We start from the raw sequence: 22,843 nt of genomic DNA, 5'->3' as shown, positions 1-22,843 counted from the left end.
CGTCAATAAACCGCTCCTTTCGTGACAGCTAACGTGAGTGTGGTCTTCTAGGGCACATTTTCCCCTGACAGTTTAGCCTGTCATTTTGGTGTCAAAATCCCGGGAGGGATGCCTAGGCAATCGGTGCCCCCGCCTCGGGACCCGTTGGTCCCGTCAGGTGCGCAGCTACCTCTCACTGCTGTAACAGACCATGAACCTCGGACCAGAGCCTTGCTGACTTCTCATCCACACACTGCCCTAATTGTAAGCTTCTTTTCTTTTTCCCATTACATGGCCCCTCCCATGCTTCACTACTGTAGTACATGTCGTCTCTGCTTATATCGCACCACCCATAATTGTTCCCTATTCTCTTCCCCAGGAGTCCCTCCTAACCCCTTCGCTTCCCTGTCTTCTCAATTCCTTTGCTTCTGCACCCTCACCCTTTCCTCTCACTGACCCTACCTACCCTCTCTCCCCTCTGCCTCCTTCCTCTTACAGCAGCAGCAGCAGGGACTCTAGGACGGTACCACAAGTTCCTACAGGGTGCCTTCTCAGATTTCTCTCCCTTCTCTATTAACTCCTTCACTTCCCACATCTTAGTTGGCCCCTGCTCTCAGGGGGCTTGCTTATTTCCTGGGCTCCAAGCTCTCCTCTCTCCCCCTCGTTTGGACTCCCTTCTCAGCCAGAGACTTCTGCTCGAGAGGCTTGGGTTACTCTGTCCATTTGGGACATCTGGTGGCCAACCAGGATTGCCTGTCTCATTTCCTTAACCCTGACTGTCACTCTCTTCTTCACTATGGGCAGTACTCCCTCACGCCTCCCTGTGGCCCCACAGTCCTCCAATGTCTTCACTCTGTTATGCTGGGCCCTCTGGGATTTTCCGAGCTCAATGTTAAGTGCCTTAGATTCCTTTGCCAAACTGCCTGGCCCCAATACAAACTTGACAATGGAACCCAATGGCCCCCTGAGGGCACCCTAGATTTTAACACTCCACACAATCTCTACAATTTCTGCTGCCCCAATGGTAAATGGTTCGAGGTACCCTATGTCCAAGCTTTCTTTGCCATACCTCTCAACTTTCAGGGGCTAAAGTGATACCTCACTCTCTCTCTCTTCACCCTCTCAGCCACCTCTGTAGACAGTCTACACAGCCACAATAAACAACACAGCTTTTCTCACTGACAGCCTACAAGTCCAGGACTTGCACATTGTCAATGCTGCTCTATTGTGCCATGCCTGATCCTTATAATCTACTCTGCTTGCTTACTCTCACTCAAACTTGAGCTGAGGAGATAGCTCAGTAGAATAGGTGCCTACTTGGCAAGCTCAAAGTCCTGAGTTCAATCCCTGGTACCACACACACACACACACACACACACACACACACACACACATAATAATAATAATAAAACATAGGCCTAAACATATATATTAACCATAAATAAGACATTTATACCTTTTTCCAAATTCTTCTTATAAGAGATCTTCTGATAAATGACCTACAAAAGTTCTGACTAGTATCTTATAATTACAAACCTAAAAAAGGTCATCATAATTTAACCTGGCCAGAAATATATTTAAGTGCACTCTCATTTAATAAGATGTTCATGTGTCCTGTATGTACTTATTTATTTTTATGTCATTCTGTAAACAGCTGTTCTTTTTTTATTTGATCTCTAAAGTATAAACTTAAAAGCATGTTTTCTCCTGAGTTACCAGCTGGTCTAACTGATAGCAAAATTAGTTTATAATTAAATAAAAATCATTAAAATGGGGAAACATTGTTAGACAGCACTCTTGGTTGATGGATTGAGGGTGGCCAGCCTTTGTTCATCAATAAAGAGCCCCCACTAATCTCCAGTTTTTTCAAAAAATTAAAATAAGGTTTTCTCATGAAGGATGTGAGATATATTAAATATATTCATTCCTTACACTTTATATTTCAAGGTACTTGATACTCAGATAGAAGTCTAATAATCAAGTGTATTGCTCCAAGCTAAATATACTAATATAGACTCAGATTCTCTTAAAGCAAAAATTGTTATTAATTCCTATTTTATATCCCTATCTGTTCCTGACATTAATACCAAGCTAACAAGGCAAATCTCAAAAAAAACCAAAATAAATAAATAAAAATAAATAAATAAATAAAAAATAAAAAAATAAAAAGGCAAATCTCAGCCCCTAAACCCCATAGGAAAACTTACTTAATCTAACTTTCTGTGTCTTCAAAATTAACTACACACACTGCCAACTTTTGGTTGTGACACTCGAGACTCCCATCAAAACAAGGCCAAATAGCTCAGCAGATTAAAGCACCTGCAAGCAGGCACAGGGACCAGAGGTTCTATCCCCAGGCCTGCCATGCTGGACCCACCCCCAGGGCACGCTGAAACAGCAATTGGGACTGGGCATGGTGGTGTGCACCTGTAATCCCAGTTCTTGGGAGGCTATAAACAGGTAGATCAAAAACAAAAACAAAACAACAACAACAACAACAACAACAAAAACAGGTGGATCACTATGAGTTTGATCTAGGAGTGAGACCCTGAACACCCTGTAGACCCTTCCCTAAAAACACAAAAGACAAAAAAAAAAAACCCAAAAACAAACAAACAAGGTAATGCTAAGCCTAAACAACTCTGCCACTCTAGTCAAATGCAGTGAAGAAAAACACTGAGCATGAGCCTACCCCAACCTACAGCCACCACTGGGAAATCTACAAGCTCAAGGGTCACTAAAAGTGTGACTGTCCTAGCTGCCAGAGAGTGGGTAAGCCATCCACTAACTCCCTGCCTTCACAGGAAAACTTGCTACAGCCAGGTCCATCAATACTTGACCTGCTTGGTCTTGCTGCTGAAAAGCAACAACAGAGCTTAGGTTCCACGGCCCACATCTAGGTACCTTTGTCAGAGTCCCGAGTCTCACTGGACATCTCAGGTAAAAAAACCTCTTTTCTTGCTGTCATGGAGACCACATATAGTGTTCTTCCTGAGTTCTAAAATCGTTATATTAGCTCTACAGTCTCCATAGTAGGTGTTGATGGCCCTCCTACATGACCTCTTCAGACAGGCCCATTCCTTTCTGACTTCAGACACTGTTCTTCACTCATAATTTTCTTGTGATCCCAACCTGTCCCATACCTCTCATGGGGGGAGACCTCCTCCAAAAACTCCACTTCTCTCTCACCTCTCTCTCCCCTCATTGTGTACATCCTACAAACCAAACCTTCATGTACAGCCAGCTCCTCCCTCCCTCCCTCTTCCCTTGTCGACCATATACTCTGAGACAGTCCCACTCATGCCACACATGCTATTCCTAGACTGGTGTGCCTCAGAGATCCCACAGCATTTCCCTACATTCCCCAATACCCAATAGCTCCCAAACATCAAAAGAGACTCCAGCCCATATGCCTTCCTCACCATTCCTTTACACCCAGTATGCCAGGATCTCTTTGCCTTCGCATGGACTGATCTAGACACTCTCCAACCTCAGCAGCTCACATAAGCAGTTCTGCGTCAGGGGTTCAGAGATAGTCCTCACTTCTTTAGCCAAGGCCTTGCTGCTTATCTCAAAACCCTTGATCTCAAGCCCAGCCTGCTCCATCAATACATCAATACTCTTCCTCTTCAATATGGTCATGGTTTCATCAGTTTCCAATGCGAGCCATCACTAATGATAAACTTCTAGTCCTAGCTGAGACACCTGGCACTAACTTCTACATGGGCATGAACCATTGTCCTGTCAGCCCTCCTTGCCCCACGACAACCCTCCGGACTCAGTCCATTTAAACTCACGTATGACAGCCACATCTCCTCCAGACCCCTCCCACCAAGCCTAGCCCTCTCGCCAACTAACTTTCCACTCTTTCCTTACTCCGCAATATCCTTTGCTCTCATGCAGATCAGGGCCTACCTAAACCTGACTATACTTCAGTGCCTCTACAGGTCCAACCAGGAGACAAAGTCCTCCTCAAAGACCTCTCAGCCCAGCTCTACAACCCTGTTGGTCTGACCCCTTTACAGTGATCCTCACCACTCCTACTGTAGCCGAGCTGGGCTAAGGTGTTCCTCCACCTCCACTTTTTGATGAATATCTGGCCTAGCATGCAAAACCAGAGGATTTTCCTAGGGGTTTTCTCAGGCATAAGGACTGCTGCATCTAAAAACATTTCTGGAGGAGGCAGTGCTTCCCACATCTTGAAACCTGAGCTTCACAGCAGACAGCCATTGCTCAAGTGCTCCTCTATCTGCTGCAGCTGGTCTATTTGCTGGACAAGGCCATTGGCCTCTTGATTTTTTTCCTTTTTTTTTTATAAGTCTTTAATAAAAAAACTCAACAAAAATATAATCAAGCATTTTACATAATGCATACATTCTTAATATCTGCAGGTAAGATAAATAACAGAAGGCAAAAAGCAAGTATACTGTGTTGCTTCTCTTTGGCGAGGTACAAGTTTCATTCTCTGCAGAAACAGAATATGTGTTTAAAAAATATCATCTCAAAATAATTGTCCCTTTAGTATAAACAAAACATTTAACAATACAGTAGATGAGTTTCTCAAAATAATTAAAACATAAAACACAGGAATAAGGTAGCAAGCTGCCTTACCAAATTAAAACCTGAAGTAGTTCTTAATGGGGTAAAGACAACCTTTTTAGTTTTACCTTGTTTTTTAAAAAAAAGCCACACTCAAAAACCACCTATCAGATACCATTCTAAGGACAACAAAATCCCTTCCCTGTACAAAAACTGTTTCACTAGCTGCGTCAGTCTGCTCCTGCCCAATCAAATTCACTCTGAATGAAGCAATTCAGATTTCTTAAGTCAATACTTCTCACCAAATTCAGTGTCCCAAATTTAAAAAAAATTTCCTTCCACTTTATAGCAATTACACATGTGATGGCTTTATTGAAGCAGTATATACAGATTGGAAAAATCAGAAAAGCAAAAGGGTCCATGCAACACATAGCAGCTTGGATCTAAATATATACATGCATGTATTTGTTTTCACAGGTACTCTAATACAATTTACATTTAATGTGTTCAGAAATACTATAGTCTATAAATAATATTTTAAAAGCTCAACTGGTAAAATGCCATACAAGAAAGGTATCAAATTAAATAAATCTTCTAAACCTCTAAAAACAGACTTGACATCAGTAAAGCTTGAGGTTCATGTTGAGTGTATCCTGTCAGTCCCTACTACTAGGGAAGGCAGTCTTCTAAATAAAATACAAGGGCTGGGAGTTTAGCTCCATGGCCTAGTGCCTGCCTGGCAAGCAGGAGGTCCTGAGTACAATTCCCAATATATTTTTAAAAAGCTGACTAAATATGATATAAAAGAAACTCCAAAACTTTGGAAGGAATTGGCAGCTTCTGGACTTCTTGGGTGGGCATCACTCTTCGGATTGACGTGACACAAATGCTAAAGGCTAGCAACTTGTCTTGGAGTGGCCCAAAAATACACACTTCCATCATGTGTCCCAGCAGCTAGAACACTGCCATCAGAGAGAAGGCACAGCACAGACCATTTCTCAGAGGTGCAACTTGAACTAGGTAATCCTCACCGATTCTCCAGAACCTCACCATTTTATCATCAGCAAGGCTTGCAATGTGCAGTCCATCATGACTAAAAGATACAGACCGTACCCATCGGTCGTTTGCTCCTTTGGCAAATATTGGAGTAGGCGGGGGAAACAGGTGCCCAAATTCCATCAGAATGTCTCCATTATGTGGATTCCAGATATACACATGAGTATCATAAGATGCAGTAGCCAGTAACGCTCCATCAGGAGAAAAGTTACAAGCTACAACATCATGGTGATGCCCTTCTAGTTTCCATATCATGGTATATGTATCTATATTCCAAAGGAAAACTGCTTTACTCGCTCCAATTGAACACAGCATTGAAGAGTCAGGAGAGAATGCACAGCTGAATACCCAATTCTGATGCCCTCTCAATATCTTCATCATGTTTCCATCATCTTTTAGGTCCCACACTCTGAGAGTTTTGTCTCTTGAAGCTGATGCTAGGATCAAGCTCCCATCTGGAGCAAAAGTTAAATCTCTGATCACTTCAATATGATCTACCAAATTAAGGGGGAGTTTTCCTGTGTATACATCCCATATTTTAATACGACCATTGCTTAATCCTGTGGCAAGGAGTAGCTGATCTTGTCCAAATCTGAATGGATGCCTGGCCTCTTGATTTATGCAGCAGAAGAGAGTAAAGAACAATCAGGCCACCTGCCCCAACATTTCACAGAAGAGAAAGGAATTTGTCCGCTTATTGCTTCTAAGTCTTCAAAGGCATCCCCAGGTTCCAAACAGACTGTCTTCCAGTCCTCCAGGGCATTTTAAGCCAAGAAGGTGGCTACAGGTAGTCATGGCAAGGGTGGGGTCACTTATTAGCTGTTCCCTGGGTCTCTCCCTTGCCTTCCGGTGCTGTTTCCATATCTTCCAAAGGACTACTCACCTCAATGTCCTGCCAACTACATCAGTTGTTGGCCTGCTCATGGGAACCCAAGGGAGATTTCCTTGGGTGGAGTCCCAAGGTTAACACACATGTACAAGACATCAGCAACAACAACAGGCAGCACAGAGCAAAGCGGAGCATGAGTGCAAGAGCCACCTGCATCTTTGTGCAATTCTTATACAGGTGTTATCTTATATTTACATTCTTACATAGTACTGTAACCAACACATGCACGTTTACCTGTAATAAGTCACCGTTACATAATGGCATCCCACTGTGCACTTGTGCTAGACAAGTGGGGTCACATCCTCAGGTGTTCTTAGATGTTCCTGAGCTTTGAAGCAGTCTGAGTGCTTCCCCACACTGCCTGACACACAGTGACTGCTGGCAACACCAGAAGCCTCCACAGAGAGAAACAGCAATAGAAAGGAACAGTAGATGCACCACACCAGCTGGGGATGAGTACTGAGGGTTCGGACATCCTGCAGGAGAGGCAATTGGCTGGGAGCCATCTTGGAAGGGGGCCAACTGAGCTCAGAACTCAGAACAACTGCTGGGTTCATCTAGCTTTTGAAACCTCCGTGCATATGGCTTTTGATTCGTGAAGCAAGAAACTATCTTTGGAGTCTCCCTACATTATTTTTCAACGAAGTCCTCCTCTATCACTCCATCTATGTTGGAGTCACAGTGTTCAAATCCTGGATTGACCTAAGACTCACTCTTTTCTCCTCATCTCTTCAACTGAAAGTGGAAATAACAATAATTGGAGGGTGTTATATTATGGACAATCTGAACAAGTACAGTACTTGACATGGAGAAAGACTTGCTATTTATCAGCTCCTTCTCTTTTATCCTAGCAGCTTTTTTATCCTCACATCCAGTCACTGACTTATTTTCATGATGATATTAATATGGAAAAACAACTCCCAGCCTCTCTGACATCTGATAAACTGAGATGGTGGTCTCACAATGTTAAAGAATGAATTCTCAAGCCAGAGGAGAAAGTTAGGAGAGTTTCATTGGAAATGAGCAGAATATAGCTCCTGGATTTCCAGGAAGGGTCTTGAATAGGTAGCTTCCAGAGGTATTTTTTAGCAGAAAAATTTATACAGCAAAGTCACAATGTGGGTACAGTGTGGGTCAGACTACAATTAACCTGTAGGATTGCAAGTATAGCTGCTTAGCTACTATTGAGCCAACAGAAAGAGCAGAGGCATTCCTGGAAAGGGAGGGGAGTGTGGGCCAGGCTGTTCTGGTCACCACCTACGCATCTGATGCCCATCTAACCACACTGGGCTGCTGATTACAGTATAATCTCAAGTTGTAGTTCATTTCAAGGAAGGCTGCAGGCCTGGTTTTTGAGACCTGGCTCTCTTCAGATTTGCCCCCAACCACAATCCTGGTATCTTTACTTTTTTGTGTGTTGACTTCCTTAGTGGCCCAATCCCTCTCTGGCTACATATTAATTTCTACTTAACTTAGCGGTCTGTACTAATTTCATTTTGTCATGTTATTCTACAACTCTGGGTTTACAATGTGAGACACAGCACGGCAGTCTAACTAAGAGCTTGGATGAGGGCTCCTCAAGTTTTTTTCCTTATCACCCCCAAGCAAATCTTTTTAAACATTATAAGAGTATGACCACCCACTACTAAGAAAATTTAACTCCATGCAAATACTGTCTTTGGGGCTGTATATTGTACATAAAGCACAAGAGCCCACCAACTTCCATTCCCTTAGAAGAGCATCAGTCCTTTGAGAATAGTTTTTTGTTTTGTTTTGTTTTGTTTTTTGTGGAACCAGGGATTGAACTCAGGCCCTTGCACTTGCCGGGGAAGTGCTTATTCCACTGAGCCATCTCCCCAGCCCTTTGCATCAGTCCTTTGGAGTACATGGCATAGAGTGATCTGGGGCTGCACGCATCTCCTGGCCATGCCACATATGAGCTGTGTGGTGCCCGCTCTGTGGGACTGAGGGAGGGATGATGTAAATTCATGTGTGGGGGTGGCTTGAGATACTGCCCAGCATGCATACATACAGTGTTGCACAATTATTTGTTGTGGCTTTCCCCAGAGCTCCCAGAGCCCATAGCATAACAGAGGAATATCTCAGGATAGAAACATGGCCTAACTACTCTCTTCCATGCCAGTTCCATTAGTCTCACAAGCAGTACTCAAACAAAGTTTCTGGTCCTCGCCTGCCTGTCCCCACCATGCTCACAGCCTCAGCCCTACTTCTCAGTCAGCCCACCACACCCATGTTTCTCTGCCTAACAGAATGCAGGTTTCCACCAGCACTGACTGCCTCAACCGGAAGAGAAAATGAGGGTGTGCACCATCAAGGGCAGCTCCAACAAGGCTTGTGTCAATGGGGCTTGGCCAAGAGGAATAGAGATGAGGTCTAAGGAATGAGGCTACAGCAGGGTGAGAGTGCTGAGAGGAGGTAAGGAGGCCCAGGAGAAGAGAGTCCCCTGGCAGAGTCACAGATTCCTTGACAGAAGCCTGAGGAGGTAGGGAGTAGTGCGAAGGCTGCCTGCATGCTTCCTGTCTCTGAATGTGCCTAGAAGGCGGAGACCCAGCCCTTTCTGACTTGGACCATTTCTTAGAGTCATTTACTGAGAGTATCCTAGAGGAATGAGAAACCATCTTCCTCAGGACTGAAGAGCAGACTTGCTTCCTGCCTGCTGTAGAGCAACAGGCAGCCAGGCTCAGAGATCCCCTCTTACCATGTCCACACACACAGGCACTCAGGCCTGCAGGCATCACCCATGCACTTGGGGGCGAGAGAACTCATAGGAGCGGGCTGATACCTAGCCTGCCTGCTGTTCCTCAGTCCTATCTGCTACAGCATCTCTCCAACTGAGGAGGCTGGCTTGTTAGCTTCAAAGAGGAAGGGTAAAATCAAGGTCCCACAGCCCTGCGAGGTGGGGTGGGAGGGGATGGCACTCAAGAGGAAGTGGAAGTGGTCAGAGGCAAGTGGGAAATAAGAAGGGGCCATCACACAAGACCATGCTTAAAAGGCTGAGGATGAGGAGGTACTGGAGATTTTGTTTTGGCAGATGTGGGGTTTAGGAAGAGCTCTCTGGCTTTTGAGTAAAGAATAACAAGGAGGAATGTCAAAGGGAAAGACATGAAGGAAGGACTTGCCTAGGCATGAGGAGCCACTAGGGCCTGGGGGAGATGAAGACCTTTCCCAGTGGAAGTCACTGACATGCACTGACATGTGGGATGGAAAGAAAAGCAGTGTTGGCCAGCTCCCTGCAAGAAGCACAGGAAGGAATGGAAGAGTTAAGGCAGGGCCAGGGCCAAGGCAGCTGGCCACAGTGGGCCCGAGAGGGTACTGGGGTGGAAGGGCCAGTGGCAAGGGAGAGCCAGAGAGTCTTGAGGCCAGGATGGAAAGGAAGAAAGGGGTCTTGCAAGGGACTTCCTCCTCTGGAGACAGATGTCAAGCTGCATATGCATTCCTGGAGCTCAGCGCATATACTCGTCTCCCAGTATCTCACACAGATGCAGAGTTGACTCATCCTGCCAGGGCGGGGTGCGCAGTGCCTTGAAGCACCCTGAGGAGCAGGGATGGGGCCCATTATCTGTGTTCCAGTGCTTGCTAGGGTGTACTATGGATGCCTTCTCCAGGCAGGAAAGTGAAGGCTCTGTGAACTCCCCTCGCTTGCCTGAAGGTGCCCACTGTGTTGTGCCACCCACAGGACCTGCACCCAGACCTGCACACAGGGGGAGGGCAAATGGCACAGCCCCCAACTCTCCTGCTACCTCCAGATGCACCCCAAGCTCTGCTCCAGTCTTTCATGATTAAGTTTAGACCCTCCTGTGGTCAGCTGGTCTGCAGCCTGGAGCTTGCAAAGCTGACTTGCATCTAGAAAGTCTTCCTCACAGGAAACCAGACGCTATTGGCTAACTTTGCAATAAAGATGCCTTCAGAGAGAGAGAAAAGGAAACACTTGTCACTGGTGGAGTCTGCGTGGGACAAGAGGCTGAGTGGCATATCCTGAGGTTCTGTTCCTGTCTGCCCCAGGTAGGCACAAAGACTGCTGGGTACCTGTGAGCATGGTGGGGTAGACCCAGTGGCTGGAGTAAGTAGCAATGTGATTTGCTGTCTGTGCCCACACTGCAGACCATTTTCCTGAGGCTGATACAACCTAAATATATCCAAGAAATGCAAGAGTGGGATGTATTGGGGGCTGAGACTCTACCCTCTCACATAATGGAACATGATTAGAACCCTTAGTGATTGCATTTTAGGGACATGGGAAGAACTTGATTTGACCGTGACTAAAAAGAGTGTGAGATGAACTTACATCTGGTGGATAATGAAGAATTGTTCCTTTTTTTAAAGATGAGAAATAGTATTGATGTTTTATGTGAGAGTCCTTAGCCTTTGGACATCCACACCTAAAAGTTTATAGATAAAATGAAATGATCCAGTAGAGCTATGACTTGGGAATACAGGCAATGTTGCCCCTGAAAGTTAATAGCTGGAACTGGGTGTTGGATACCAAAATATTTTCTCTACTTTTAAATATGCTTGAAAATTTAATAATAACAAGTATTTGATGATATTTGTATTTTACTATAAATATAAATATAAGACATGTATGAAGTATAAATGCAGAAAAGCTAATAAAAGATCTACAATTTTTTCTTTTCTTCTCTTTTTTTTTTTTTTTTTTTTTGGTCAAGATCTCACAATGAGTTCAGCTCTCTATGTAGCCCAGGCTGGTCTTAAACTTAAGACCATCCTCCTCCCTTAGCCTCTGGAGTGCTGGTATTACAAGAGTGTAATGCCACACCCGGCTCTATCTACAGCCTTCATATAGAGCATGTCTTAGTTAATCTTCTCTCGTTGCTGGGACAAATACCTAACACTCGGGGGCTGGGGAGATAGCTCAGTGGAGTAAGCACTTGACCTGGCAAGTGCAAGGACCTGAGTTCAATCCCCGGTTCTGCAAAAAATAAACAAATAGGGGCCGTGGAGATGGCTCAGTGGAATAAGTGCTTCCCCGGCAAGCTCAAGGGCCTGAGTTCAATCCCTGGTTCTGCAAATAAATAAATCAATAAATAAATAAATAAAACTCAAATACCTAACACTCAAAATTAGGGAAGGAAAGGTTTATTTAGTTCATGGTTTCAGTCCAAACTTGCCTGGCTCCAAGGCAGAGTGGCACATGGCAGAAAGCAGCTTTTCATGGCAGCGGCAAAGAGCAAGAGCTCAAAGGGGGTGGCAGTAGCTCAGGCAGCTAGCTAGCCTGTCCCCCTCCTCACATTGCAATGCAGAGTGCCCCCCCCCCCCGCACACACACCCATAATCCCAGCGTTGGATCAAGAATCAATCACAAACTCCAGAAGCCTCTCCCCAACTGCATGAGGCTTTGGAGGACATCTAAACACAAACGATAACAGAGCACTTATTGCATTTACCATCAAAACTGTTTTAATTAATAAACTGCTGGCACTAATTTATTGTTCAACTTTGACAGATGCTCTTATTGACTATTGTGAGGACTCGGAAGCTCAGAAAGCTTGTGTCACTGAAAAATGTAGCCTTTGGAAAGAAATTCCAAGAGCAGGACCAGGAAATGTGCCACTGCCTTTTCAGAGGACCCTAGCTGCTGCTTGCTTTGCCTCAGGGCTGTGACAATCACAGTTTGAGTCCCAAAGCCCTGTTTTGTGAATTTACAGCTGAGTTCAGGAAAAGGCATGTGATTTTAGGGTTTTTCCCCCTCCCCCAGAAGCCTTGGCTTAGCTTTGCTGTGCTTTCTTTTCAAATACTTAAGGTGTAATACTTGAAATAGAAAGAAACTAAGCCCAAAGTGGAGAAGAATGAACCCTGTGAAAGGCCAGGAAACTTCCCTGCTCAGCGCTGCTGGTGGAGGGGGCTGGGGCATCTGGAGAAGTGGCAGGGCGCGACGGGCCTCTGGGTGCTGAGCCCCAGGACCACTGTGGCTTGGGGTGGGGCAGGGATGGTTGCTAAGGGCCCTTGGGAGAGAGGAGTGGCTCCAGGAGGCCTGAGTGGACCCTCATCTTTCTCCATTTTGCTCCACTGTGCTCTCACAAGGCACACAGGAAAGCTGGCGACGAGATTGCTCAGCAGAATAAATGCCTGTTCAGGCAAGTGCAGGGGTCCTTGTGCCCTTCCCTGCTCAGCACTACACCTTGGGAAGCCTGCTTTCTCTTGTTACAGCGCACCCTGCTGGTGAGTCCTGCAAGCCAGAAATGGGTACGCATCGACTTCCGTTAAGGATCAGGAACAAGGAATATGAAAGTCCCAAGCACATTGCTGGTGCTAAAAAAAAAAAAAAAAAAAGTATGCTATTATTACGGGGGGAACTGAGGCTTAGAAGGTTTGGGTAACTTTGTAATCCTTACTGCTTCCGAAGTAGGTTATGAGAGATCCACGGTGTTAGTGCTGACTGGGTTCAGACCCACCCTCTATTGCCTGCCCCAGCCCCACTGCCGGGAGGCAGCCCTTCCACTAGGACAGCTGTGGAAGGGCAGCCAAGTAAGGCACGGCCTCCCCAGCCACAGGCTGCAGCCTCAGAGAACCTCCTTCCCCAGATCGAGGGCCTCCAGCTGCTCCTCCCCAGCCCTGCCTCTGTCGCAGTGTCCTGAGTCTGAAGACGTTCAGAATCAGTATCTGTGCAGGACAAGCTACTGGGGAGGAGAATTTGGGCTTCTTACAGCAGGTCACAGTCCCGTGGAGCAAAGGACCCAGCATGGCAGAGTCTAGATCTTGGGTGACTTTTCTGAAGACTTGTTCAGCTTCCCAAGCATCTGGGAGTGCTACAAGGCTGGACCCCGGTGTCCCTCATGCTGCTTGGGAAAGACAGGTTGTAGCTGAACCTTGCCGCTGACACTCGTCTTGGCAGGAGGGAGATTTCACATTAGGTTGCCTTGTGGGGAACTTTTTTTTTTTTTTTTTCCCTGTATGAGGGATTGAACTCAGGACTCTGAGTGTCCCCAGCCCCAAGGGAAAATTTTTGTGATCTCTGGTCAGAGTGGGTGCTTCAACCACCTTGTCTTCTTATTTGGCCAAAGTGCAACTATTTTGCATTGTGAGTCTTGGCAGAGGGGGAAAATATCTGTATTCTATTTCCTGAAGTATCTTCAGCCCACTTTTGTTTCTTACCTTAAGCCTGTGCTTATTGTTGAATATAACACACTGAAAGGATAGTATCAGAACAATATCCAGGTTAAGCCCTTGTTAAAATTAATCTCCCACCTAACAACCATCCAGTTAAATGAAAAGAACATTGGCAAAACCCTGAAGCCTCCTTCATGATACTGCCTAACAGTAACTGCTTTCCCTTTAAGTAACCACAATCTTGGCTTTTAGGATGACTGCATCCTTACCTTTCCATTTGACCCAATCTATATTTGCATCTTTAAACAACATGGTTGGCTTTGCCTATCTTTGATCTCTGCATACGTGGATCATACATAGATCTGCTTTTTGGTCAGGTTTCTTTGGCTCAACATTGAGCTTTTCAAGTGCATCCAGTTGTAGGAGATGCACTAGGCAACACTGTCTGTACTGGACCTACACTAAAGTCTCTCACAGGTGCAGCAGGATCAACAGTGCAATCCTGAGCTGTCTGCTAAGAGACTGTTAAGACAGAAAGAAATATCACCCTTTTGTAGCCAATCAGGTGCACTGTGTTAAGTCGTGTTCACAAGACAAACAATAGAGGACTAGACAGCACTATTTGTCACACTAGCTCATCCTAACTTGACCTGATGGGTAGGAGGCCCACTCATTTTAGCTAAATGGCTACATCTAGAGGAGAAAGAGCTTCTCTGGTCTTAGTGGTGAGGGGTGGATGCCTGCAGCAAGGTACAGAAGTTTGGCCCTATCTCCCCCACAAGTGGGGACACAGGGCTTTGCTGCCTACATTTTGAAGAGATGATGGCCAGGTGCTGGAGAAAGACCTTCCTAGGTCACAGAGCAGACCAAAGCCAGTAAGGTTTCTAAAAGATTTGTCCACTTTCCAGGAGAAAAGAAAGTACTTAAGGGTTTTCTAAAGCAAATGCTCTAAGGAAAAAAAAAAAAAAAAAAAAAAGAGGAAGTGAAGAAAATCTCTTTATTTTCAACAAGGAGAACTAAGTCTCTTGTGTTTAATTTTCATTTCCCCTTCACTAGTACATGGTAAAGGTGTTCAATTATATTGACTTCATTAATAATTAATAGATCCATCTCTCCATTACAAAGCTTAGTTTTTAAAAAAGTGGTAGAATATTTCTTTTCAAGTGTTTACCATTTACTTGGACAGAAACAATAAAAACCATAAAGTACTTGAAAGAGGAAAAGGGAGGGGGTGTCAAAACCCAGACGGTGGCAGATTTTGGAAAGGGGCAGCTCACTAACCCCAAGAGTCTGCGCCCGGGATATGGTTTTCTCTTGTTCTTGCTGCTTTGTAGCCTGGGTGCATGCCCCATATCAAGCCTTGGAGGGCACAATGCTGTATGATTTTAGGTGGGCTCATTACCACAGCATACTCAGTGCATGTTGTGAACTTTTCCCTAATAGCCACTTGGAATGGAATTCAAGACCACTCATCTGCCTTTAGCCTTAGCTCATACTGCATCTGTGTCAAAAAAAGAGCTGTCACCCTATATGGAAAAACTATCAGGATCTGGTAACATCTGGCTTCCCCAGCACCCATATCTCTGGGCATGGCAGCGAGCTGAAAACTCCTCTCCAGTACAAAGTACTGGAGTAAATGCCAAACTCTTCAGAGAGCAACAGATACAGCTGTCTCCAACAGAACCTCATCTGAACACTCATAGGCTGTTCCCTGCTTCCTGGGAAGCCGTGGGAAGCCATTCTCTGGACAGCAAACCACATTCTCACAAGCCCTTCACCTAAGACTTGTGCTTGTCTTCATAGTGTTGATTCTTGAGCTGTCAGAGCTGGCAAAGTCCTCAGAGGAGATTGGACTCATGCTTTCCTTTCACATCTCAGGCAACTGAGGCAGAGCTAGAGCAAGGTCTCTCAGACATTAGTCTGCATTGAATGTGTGGGCCCCTGTGAACTACGTGGCCTTTAGAAGCACTGTAATGTAATGGGGGGGCAGGAAATAAGCTGACCCATCAGCATTTAGCCTTGTCTTCTCTAGAGAAAACTGTCTCTCTCTTCCTTCCTTCTTTCCTTCCTTCCTTCCTTTCTTCTTTCTTCTTTCTTTTTTTAAAGTCTTTGTAGATTCTGGGAGTCAGGCAATGAGGACCACCTAGTGGTGGCAAGAGGGGCAAACCCTTCCCTCCCCATTTCCTACTTAGCATTCCCTAAAGATCACTTGCTGAGTTTTAGCTGAAGAAGGAAGAAACTCATCCAGTTCAGGGTTGCATCATGGGCCAGCTCCTTTTCAGAGGACCCGTGCTTACTATTTCTCAGTCCCACTTCTAGAGAAGTGGCTTAAAGAATTCTGCAGACAACCCTTCCTACCAGGATACCACCGCATAGTGCAAGGAATGGCTGTGTGCAGAGATGCCTCTGGGCTTGAACTTCATCACCCAAATCTCTATGAGCCTCTGTTGCCATTGCTCATATGAGCCTGTGAAGGGAGTTCCTGGCACTCCACACGGAGAGTAACATCAGCAGGTGTGTGGGCCAGCAGGCTCTGCTCCTTCCACGCTGGGACTTTCTGGGCTGGGAATGTAGCTCAGGGGAACAGCACTTGTCTAACATGTACAAGGACCTGAATCAGATCTCCAACACTAAAAAAGGCACGCGCGCGCACACACACACACACACACACAACACAACGCACACACACAACCTTTGCATGCCACTCATGTTTAAACTGGGGCTTTCTGATTCTGGAACACTAATCAAATCAGGACAAGCCCACCAAGGCCGAAAGTTTGGATCAGGGCTCAAGCAATTTTCTAATTTAATTTGTTTCAAGAAAAAAAAAATAAATAAACCTTACAAGTCTCTTGGCCTTAGACTGGGCCCCAAACTTAAGCTTCACTCAAAGGTTTGAAAAAACTAGAAATAAGGACCAAGGAAAGTAATACTCAAAGAGATGTTGCATTAGATTGGAAAACAGTAAGCAGGATGCAAAGCCAAAAGAAAGGGAAAGGGACAAAAAAGGATGCTAGACAGAAGGAAACAAATAGATCGGCCTCTGAGAGGAGGAAGTATAGAAAAGGGAAGCTGATTGGAAATAGTGGGTAAGGATGCCTTCTACTCCGCCCATGGAAAAGAGTTAAAAAACAAATGAGTAGGCATGAGAAAAGGAAGTGACCAGAGGAAGTGGACCAGGATGGGCAGTGGAGGAGTGTGGGAGTTTTATAAAGTAGGTCGTACAGAAGTCATCTTCACTTGGGCATGGGACACACACACTTGCCAAGCTCTGCTTCACAGCTTGCCTCAGATTATCCCATCTCAGCAGCAGTTGGTAAACCTCGGGCTTAACCAACTAGAGGGTGCAGGGATCCTGAAACAGCCTAGTCAGGACCTGGGTTCTTGCTGACTACTGTGCAGGTAGTAGTCTCAGCTTTATTGGGTGCTGAGATGCAAGGTGCAGTCTCAGCTTTATTGGTGTCCTCCCTCCAGTATGTGCTTCTTGCAACCCCTATGGGTATAAACCTAGAACCAAGATGCCACAAGCATTTATCTGGTTGAATTCTTACACTTGGTTCTCAGAAACAAAAAGAAAGCATTGTCCAGGTCTGGCCACACTCACATCTGCTTCCAAGAGGCCTCTCTCCAGGTTCACCTCCAATCTTTGAACATCTCAGGAGACCTAGAAATGAGAGATCTACTCAGCTCAGGCCCACACGTCCTGAAAGGGCATCTCATCTCACTGAAACTATCAAGTTCAGTGGAAACTTGGTGAAGGGGAAGTCCTGCAGCGGTGTCAGATTTCTGGTGTAGATGCTGCTCTCGCAGCTCTGGGGTATTCCCTGGTAAGGCCTGGCTTGAGCACAAAGACTAGAAATCTCTTTCCAGGGAGACAACACCATGTATCACCCATGACTCACAGCCTGGCACCATGTTTTTCAACACTTGCCTGGAAGACGGGTCTGAAATTGCTCACAGAAGTGTTCAACAATCAGATAAGTCCAGTAGCATAGAGGGGAAGCTGGGCTAGGCACACTGATTCTTGACTGCGGGTGGAGGGAGGCCGTGCTTCTCTCTTTCAGCTGGTGCCACTCTTTTCTTATTCTTCTAAGCCATTCATTCATTCATTCATTCATTCATTCATTCATTCACCCATTAACACACCAGGCATCTACAGAGCTCTCAGAATTCAAGGGCCCTTTGGCACATGACCACAAGGGACACTGTATGCCCCGTGAGCTCCTCAGGGATAGTAGTTGCCATCATCATTGTGCCCAAGGAACCTTATGAGGTGGTCTCGGGCAGTATGTACCCATATGTAAATATTTTCCTTTGTTCTCTGTCAGGCCTCTGCTCTGTTGGACACCAGCCTACAGAGCTGAAGAGTCTGGGGATCTCCCAGTCTTGTGGGAGGTGGGCCAGGAGGGCTATAATGCAAAGCTAAAGAGTGGGCAGAAGCTGGACACATTTGGACCCAAAATGCAGCCCTGCCACCAACAAGCTGGGGGCTGGAGTGGGCTACTCGCCCTCTGAGTGCATCTGTTTGCCCAGAAAGCAGAGATAAACCCTTTGTACACCAGCTGCCACTTAAGGAGCATGTGCAGCATGCATTATTTGTACTGAGTTACTTCTTTTAGTTTTTTATATAATTCATATATTTCTATTTTTAAATTCCTAAGTCAATCAATTAAAACAATTATCAAAATAGGTTATACATGTCCATATTAAAAAAAAAATCCAAGTATTTGCAGTAAAACTTACTTCACTTTTCCCCCAGCTGCTGGTCTCTAGAGCCGCCCTCCCGTGGTAACTGTGGCCCACCACCACTAGCCTCTCACTCCTGCTCCTCCAGAGATATTCAGACTTTAACCAACAACACGCAATGTTTCTTTCCACAAATGGCAGTTTTCCCTGTCTGGGGGAACCTCACTCACTAGTATCACAGAGATTGTTCTGCAACAGAATTTACAGACCTGCCTGGCTCTGTTTTTACTTATAAGCAGGTGCTGGGTAAAGTTGAAGGTGTACTGTGGCTTGGTGTGCCCTGCCCTGCAGAGGGGCTCAGGGGTGGTTTCCTGTCATCTCCATGTCAAGCTTGCTTCTGCCTTGTCCCTGAAGTCCCTGGAATACATGCACGAGCATGTCTCTAGATAAACTCAAGTGTACAAATGTGTTACTTCATTCCCAGGCTCTCAAGGAACCTGTAAGTCTGCGGGAGAGGGGACTGGGATGGTCGCTTGGACGGCTGTTCATCCCTCTGCTTTATTTGGTAGCCATTGTGCCCCTGCCTCTCCTTCCTTGGTCCTTCATCTTTGGGGAGGGAGGGAGGAATATGGCAGAATGGGGTGGGGGACTCAGCTTTGTCCTGCTTCCCACTTCTGGCTGTGCAGTGAGCAAGGCACTTAACATCATCAGCCTGCTGAGGAGGCTTAGAGGTATGCGAGGGGCTTGTTGATGTCCTCCCTGCACCTCTCTCTGGAGCGTGGTCCAGAATGGCTCTTAGTGGAGCTCAAGGTATATGGGGTGATCAGCTCACATTGCAAGGCATCTGGCATCACGGAGAGGGCTACTGTGAGACCTGGGACATTTCTTTGCAAGGGACTCTGAGCCACCAGAGAGCCAGAAAGAGGGTGACGGAACGTTGTTCTGTGCTCACTTGAGGTCAGGAAGCAGCCCAAGCCAGACCGATACTATGTTCAGCCACTGGGTCCTAGTAAGCAATGTGCTCACCACTCGGGCGGGATCACAGCTTCTGCAGAGGATGTACTGGCCCACTTGTCTGATTCTGTCTTAAGCAAAGTTGATATACGTGCATTTTCCCCCACTGAAATGAAAGCCCCTTCACACCTGAGATGGGGGCTAAGTGATTTCTGGGAGAGGAATGGCAGATCTCTGTGCCGTGTGTGGCATTTCGAGCATGTTTGCTGCATGCGTGTCAAGCTCCTCCAACCAGGACCAACTCCTGGCTTATTATTATTCAGGATCTCGGTGCAAACTAGAGAAGATGTCCCCAGATGTGTGGCCTCCCTGAGCTGGGCTATCCAGTGCTAGGGCTGAAAGTGGGGCTCCCTTGATGCTCAGCCACTCAGCTGCTTATATCTAGCTACCCATGTCTTCTCTACACTTTGTCCCAACCTTCATCTTTTTCTCCTCTCAAATATCCCTGGAGCCATTCAACAGCCATAAATTAATGATATAACTTCCCTTTCAGAATTGCAGAGAAGAGTAAATAGTCTCTAAAGCATATGGAATGTCTAACAGTAAGACCAGCTTAGTAAAAGCTTCATAAGGAGTGGCTTACTTTCCACCCCTCCAAAGTAAGCTGCAAAGTAACTGTCCCACCCCAGAAGAAAAGTTAGAACAATCTTGAAATACTAACTGTCTAGGATGGCCAGAGTAGGGGTAAAACAAGAGTCTACAGGCAGCCTGGACAGTCCAAAGACCCAAAGGGCTTCCTCACCTAATACAGGAAATGAAATTAGCATTTACAAACCCATGGTCCCTCACTCACATCCTTCAAGGCCTTCACTATTTCAGCAGCACACCAGGAAGATGATGGTCTATGGCAAGCTACAGGTACTCAGTAATTGCTGTTTTCCCTCAAGACATATGAAACTGAGGTTTGTAGCATTCAAAAATCAGCTACATGTCAGCCATTTTGTATTGATCAGCATAAAACTCATTGATGAAGTTCACAGCCTGAGGTTCAGCTCCCTAGAAAGGGTCCTTGCAGCCTGTAGCAAAGAGTTGTCTATAGTTGAGCACCTCCTCGAGGCCTAAGGAGGTCAGCCATAGCCCACTTCCTTGCAGAAGAGACTGGGTAGGCAGAAGCAGTGCCGTGGCTGGGTGAGTCCTCTTCCATAGACACACCACCTGGGTCAAACCACCATGGACAGGCTGTGGAGAGTGGTGGAAACTCCTTCGGGAAAAGTGTGAGGTTTGCTTTTACTTTTGATAAGGAAGGAGGCTAAGATAACTGCAAAGCATGCTTGTATGTGGAAGGGCTGCCTTATATGTATGTGGAAGGGCCTGTATGTGGAAGGGCTGCCCTGTGTGTTACCTCTTGAATAAATATCAAAAATGTCTTGGCTGGAAATGGGACAAGGTTTATGCCCAACCTGTGCAGAAATGTCTTCTTTTCCAGTTCTTGCTCAGAAAGAAACAGGAGATAAAAGTAGTGGCGAAACCACAAAGTAGGAAACCAGCTGATGATGTCCAGGTGAATTAACCACTGGAGCCCAGCCTTCAGATCAGGTGACCCTTCTGTAGCTGCATGACAATGCTTCCTCTTCTCCTAAGGCTGTGGGACAACCAGCAGCCCCAGCTTGCTTGCAGTTGAGATGTCACCCCTACATGGGATTCTCCATGCTAAAACCAGGAAAGTCCTCAGCAACCCAAAGCAAGAGAGTCACTTGCAGTATGTGACTCTAACTGATCCCTCCTGAGGAAGAGCAGGTCCTGTTGGTTCCAAGAAGAGAGAGGAGAAAAAAGAAGCCCTTCTGGGGTCAGTCTGTCAGGACCCTGAGAGAGTGCCTGAGAACTCTCTCTCTCTCTCTCTCTCTCTCTCTCTCTCTTGGCCTAGAATCATGGAAGAGAAACAAGGGTGCAGGAGTGGAAAAGGTGAAAGTGAAGAGGGTAATTACTCTGGAGAAGATGGGACTGGAGGAAGCCCCTCCACTATCATCCCATTCAATCTCACTTGTCACTTTCTGCCCATGGTCCTTCCTGCAACCTCCACACACTTGTCAAGCTAGGGACCTTTTGGAGAGACTTGAAGAGTCAAAAAAGAACTATTTCATTTTCCAAAAAGTCTGGCTCCAAATGCTGGCTGAGCCATTGATATTTGGCTTTGGTCCAGTCCTCTCAGAGACCCCTTTGAACCTCTCGGGCCTGATTGCCACTTCTGCCAAAGGCATCTGTTGCATCCCCAGGAGTGCTATGGGGATTCACAAGACAGTTGCAGGCGAGGGTAGAAAAGGTAGTAGCCATCCAAACACTGTGGCCTCTATATGGGGCCAGACAGAATTCCACATTTGTTCTTTGAGGACTAACATTGCCACTTGTTTTCTCTTTTGATCCAGGCCTTCACCATGCCCACTTCCCACCCTGAATCCAACGAAGTGTACTTTGAGTATGATGAGTCTGCAGAAGCCTGTGAAGTGGGAGACATTGTAGCCTTCGGGACGATCTTCTTATCCATATTTTATTCTCTTGTCTTTGCCTTTGGTCTGGTGGGAAATCTGTTGGTGGTGTTCGCTCTCACCAAGAGCCAGAAACCAAAGAGCGTCACTGACATTTACCTCCTGAACCTGGCCTTGTCTGATCTGCTCTTCGTGGCCACATTACCCTTCTGGACTCACTACGTGATCAACGAAGAAGGCCTCCACAATGCAACATGCAAAATCATGACTGCCTTCTTCTTCATTGGCTTCTTTGGAGGTATATTCTTTATCACCATTATCAGCATTGACAGGTACCTGGCCATCGTCTTGGCAGTCAACTCCATGAACAACCGGACTGTGCAGCATGGCGTCACCATCAGCCTCGGTGTCTGGGCAGCAGCCATCCTGGTGGCAGCACCCCAGTTCATGTTCACAAAGCAGAAAGAAAAAGAATGCCTGGGTGACTACCCTGACATCCTCCAGGACATCTGGCCTGTACTCCGCAATGTGGAAGCAAATGTTTTTGGCTTCCTCCTGCCCCTGCTCATCATGAGCTTCTGCTACTTCAGAATCATCCAAACACTGTTTTACTGCAAGAATCAGAAGAAATCTAGAGCCATCAAACTCATCTTATTGGTGGTCATCGTGTTTTTCCTCTTCTGGACACCCTACAATGTTGCAGTTTTCCTGGAAACGCTCAAACTCTACCACTTCTTCCCCAGTTGTGACCTGAAGAGGAATCTGAAGTTGGCCCTCAACGTGACCGAGACTTTGGCATTTAGCCACTGTTGCCTCAACCCCTTTATCTATGCATTTGCTGGAGAGAAGTTCAGAAAATACCTTTCCCACCTGTACAGGAAATGCAGGGCGGTCCTGTGCGGCCCTTCAGTTCATGTCAGTTTCTCCATATCAGAGTCACAAAGGAGCAGGCAGGGGAGCATCGTGAGCAGCAGTTTCACTCACTACACGAGCGATGGAGACACGTCCATCCTTCTCTGAAGGCCTCCCTAAAGCCTGTCTCCTTACAAATGCAAAGTTCCTGAATCTGACATTGAGTAAAGAAGATCAATTTTTGTTGTTGCTTCTGACATGGAAGAAATATGGACTCGATACTAACAACACAACCTGAGTCTTTCTGAGAATTGTG

At 46.0% G+C, this 22,843-nt stretch overlaps 1 protein-coding gene and 1 pseudogene across 1 annotated transcript; one reads left to right on the top strand and one right to left on the bottom strand.

Moving 5' to 3' along the window:
• Positions 1-5,307: 5,307 nt before the first annotated feature.
• Positions 5,308-6,498, bottom strand: LOC101585654 (annotated as a pseudogene).
• A 3,706-nt stretch (positions 6,499-10,204) lies between these two features.
• Cx3cr1 (C-X3-C motif chemokine receptor 1) lies at positions 10,205-22,837 on the top strand. The gene is made up of 2 exons (XM_004642163.2): positions 10,205-10,486; positions 21,616-22,837. Exon 2 carries the CDS (start codon positions 21,625-21,627, stop codon positions 22,693-22,695), a length of 1,071 nt encoding a protein of 356 aa, XP_004642220.1. The 5' UTR covers positions 10,205-10,486; positions 21,616-21,624; the 3' UTR covers positions 22,696-22,837.
• Positions 22,838-22,843: the final 6 nt, after the last annotated feature.

The sequence above is a fragment of the Octodon degus genome, unplaced genomic scaffold (genome assembly GCF_000260255.1).
Source record: "Octodon degus isolate 3935 unplaced genomic scaffold, OctDeg1.0 scaffold00147, whole genome shotgun sequence".
Taxonomy (NCBI): domain Eukaryota; kingdom Metazoa; phylum Chordata; class Mammalia; order Rodentia; family Octodontidae; genus Octodon; species Octodon degus.
This window is presented reverse-complemented; position numbering and strand designations above follow the sequence as displayed.

Excerpts from the sequence above, each read along its gene's own strand:
- Cx3cr1 (XM_004642163.2), top strand. The coding sequence starts at position 21,625 with ATGCCCACTTCCCACCCTGAATCCAACGAAGTGTACTTTGAGTATGAT.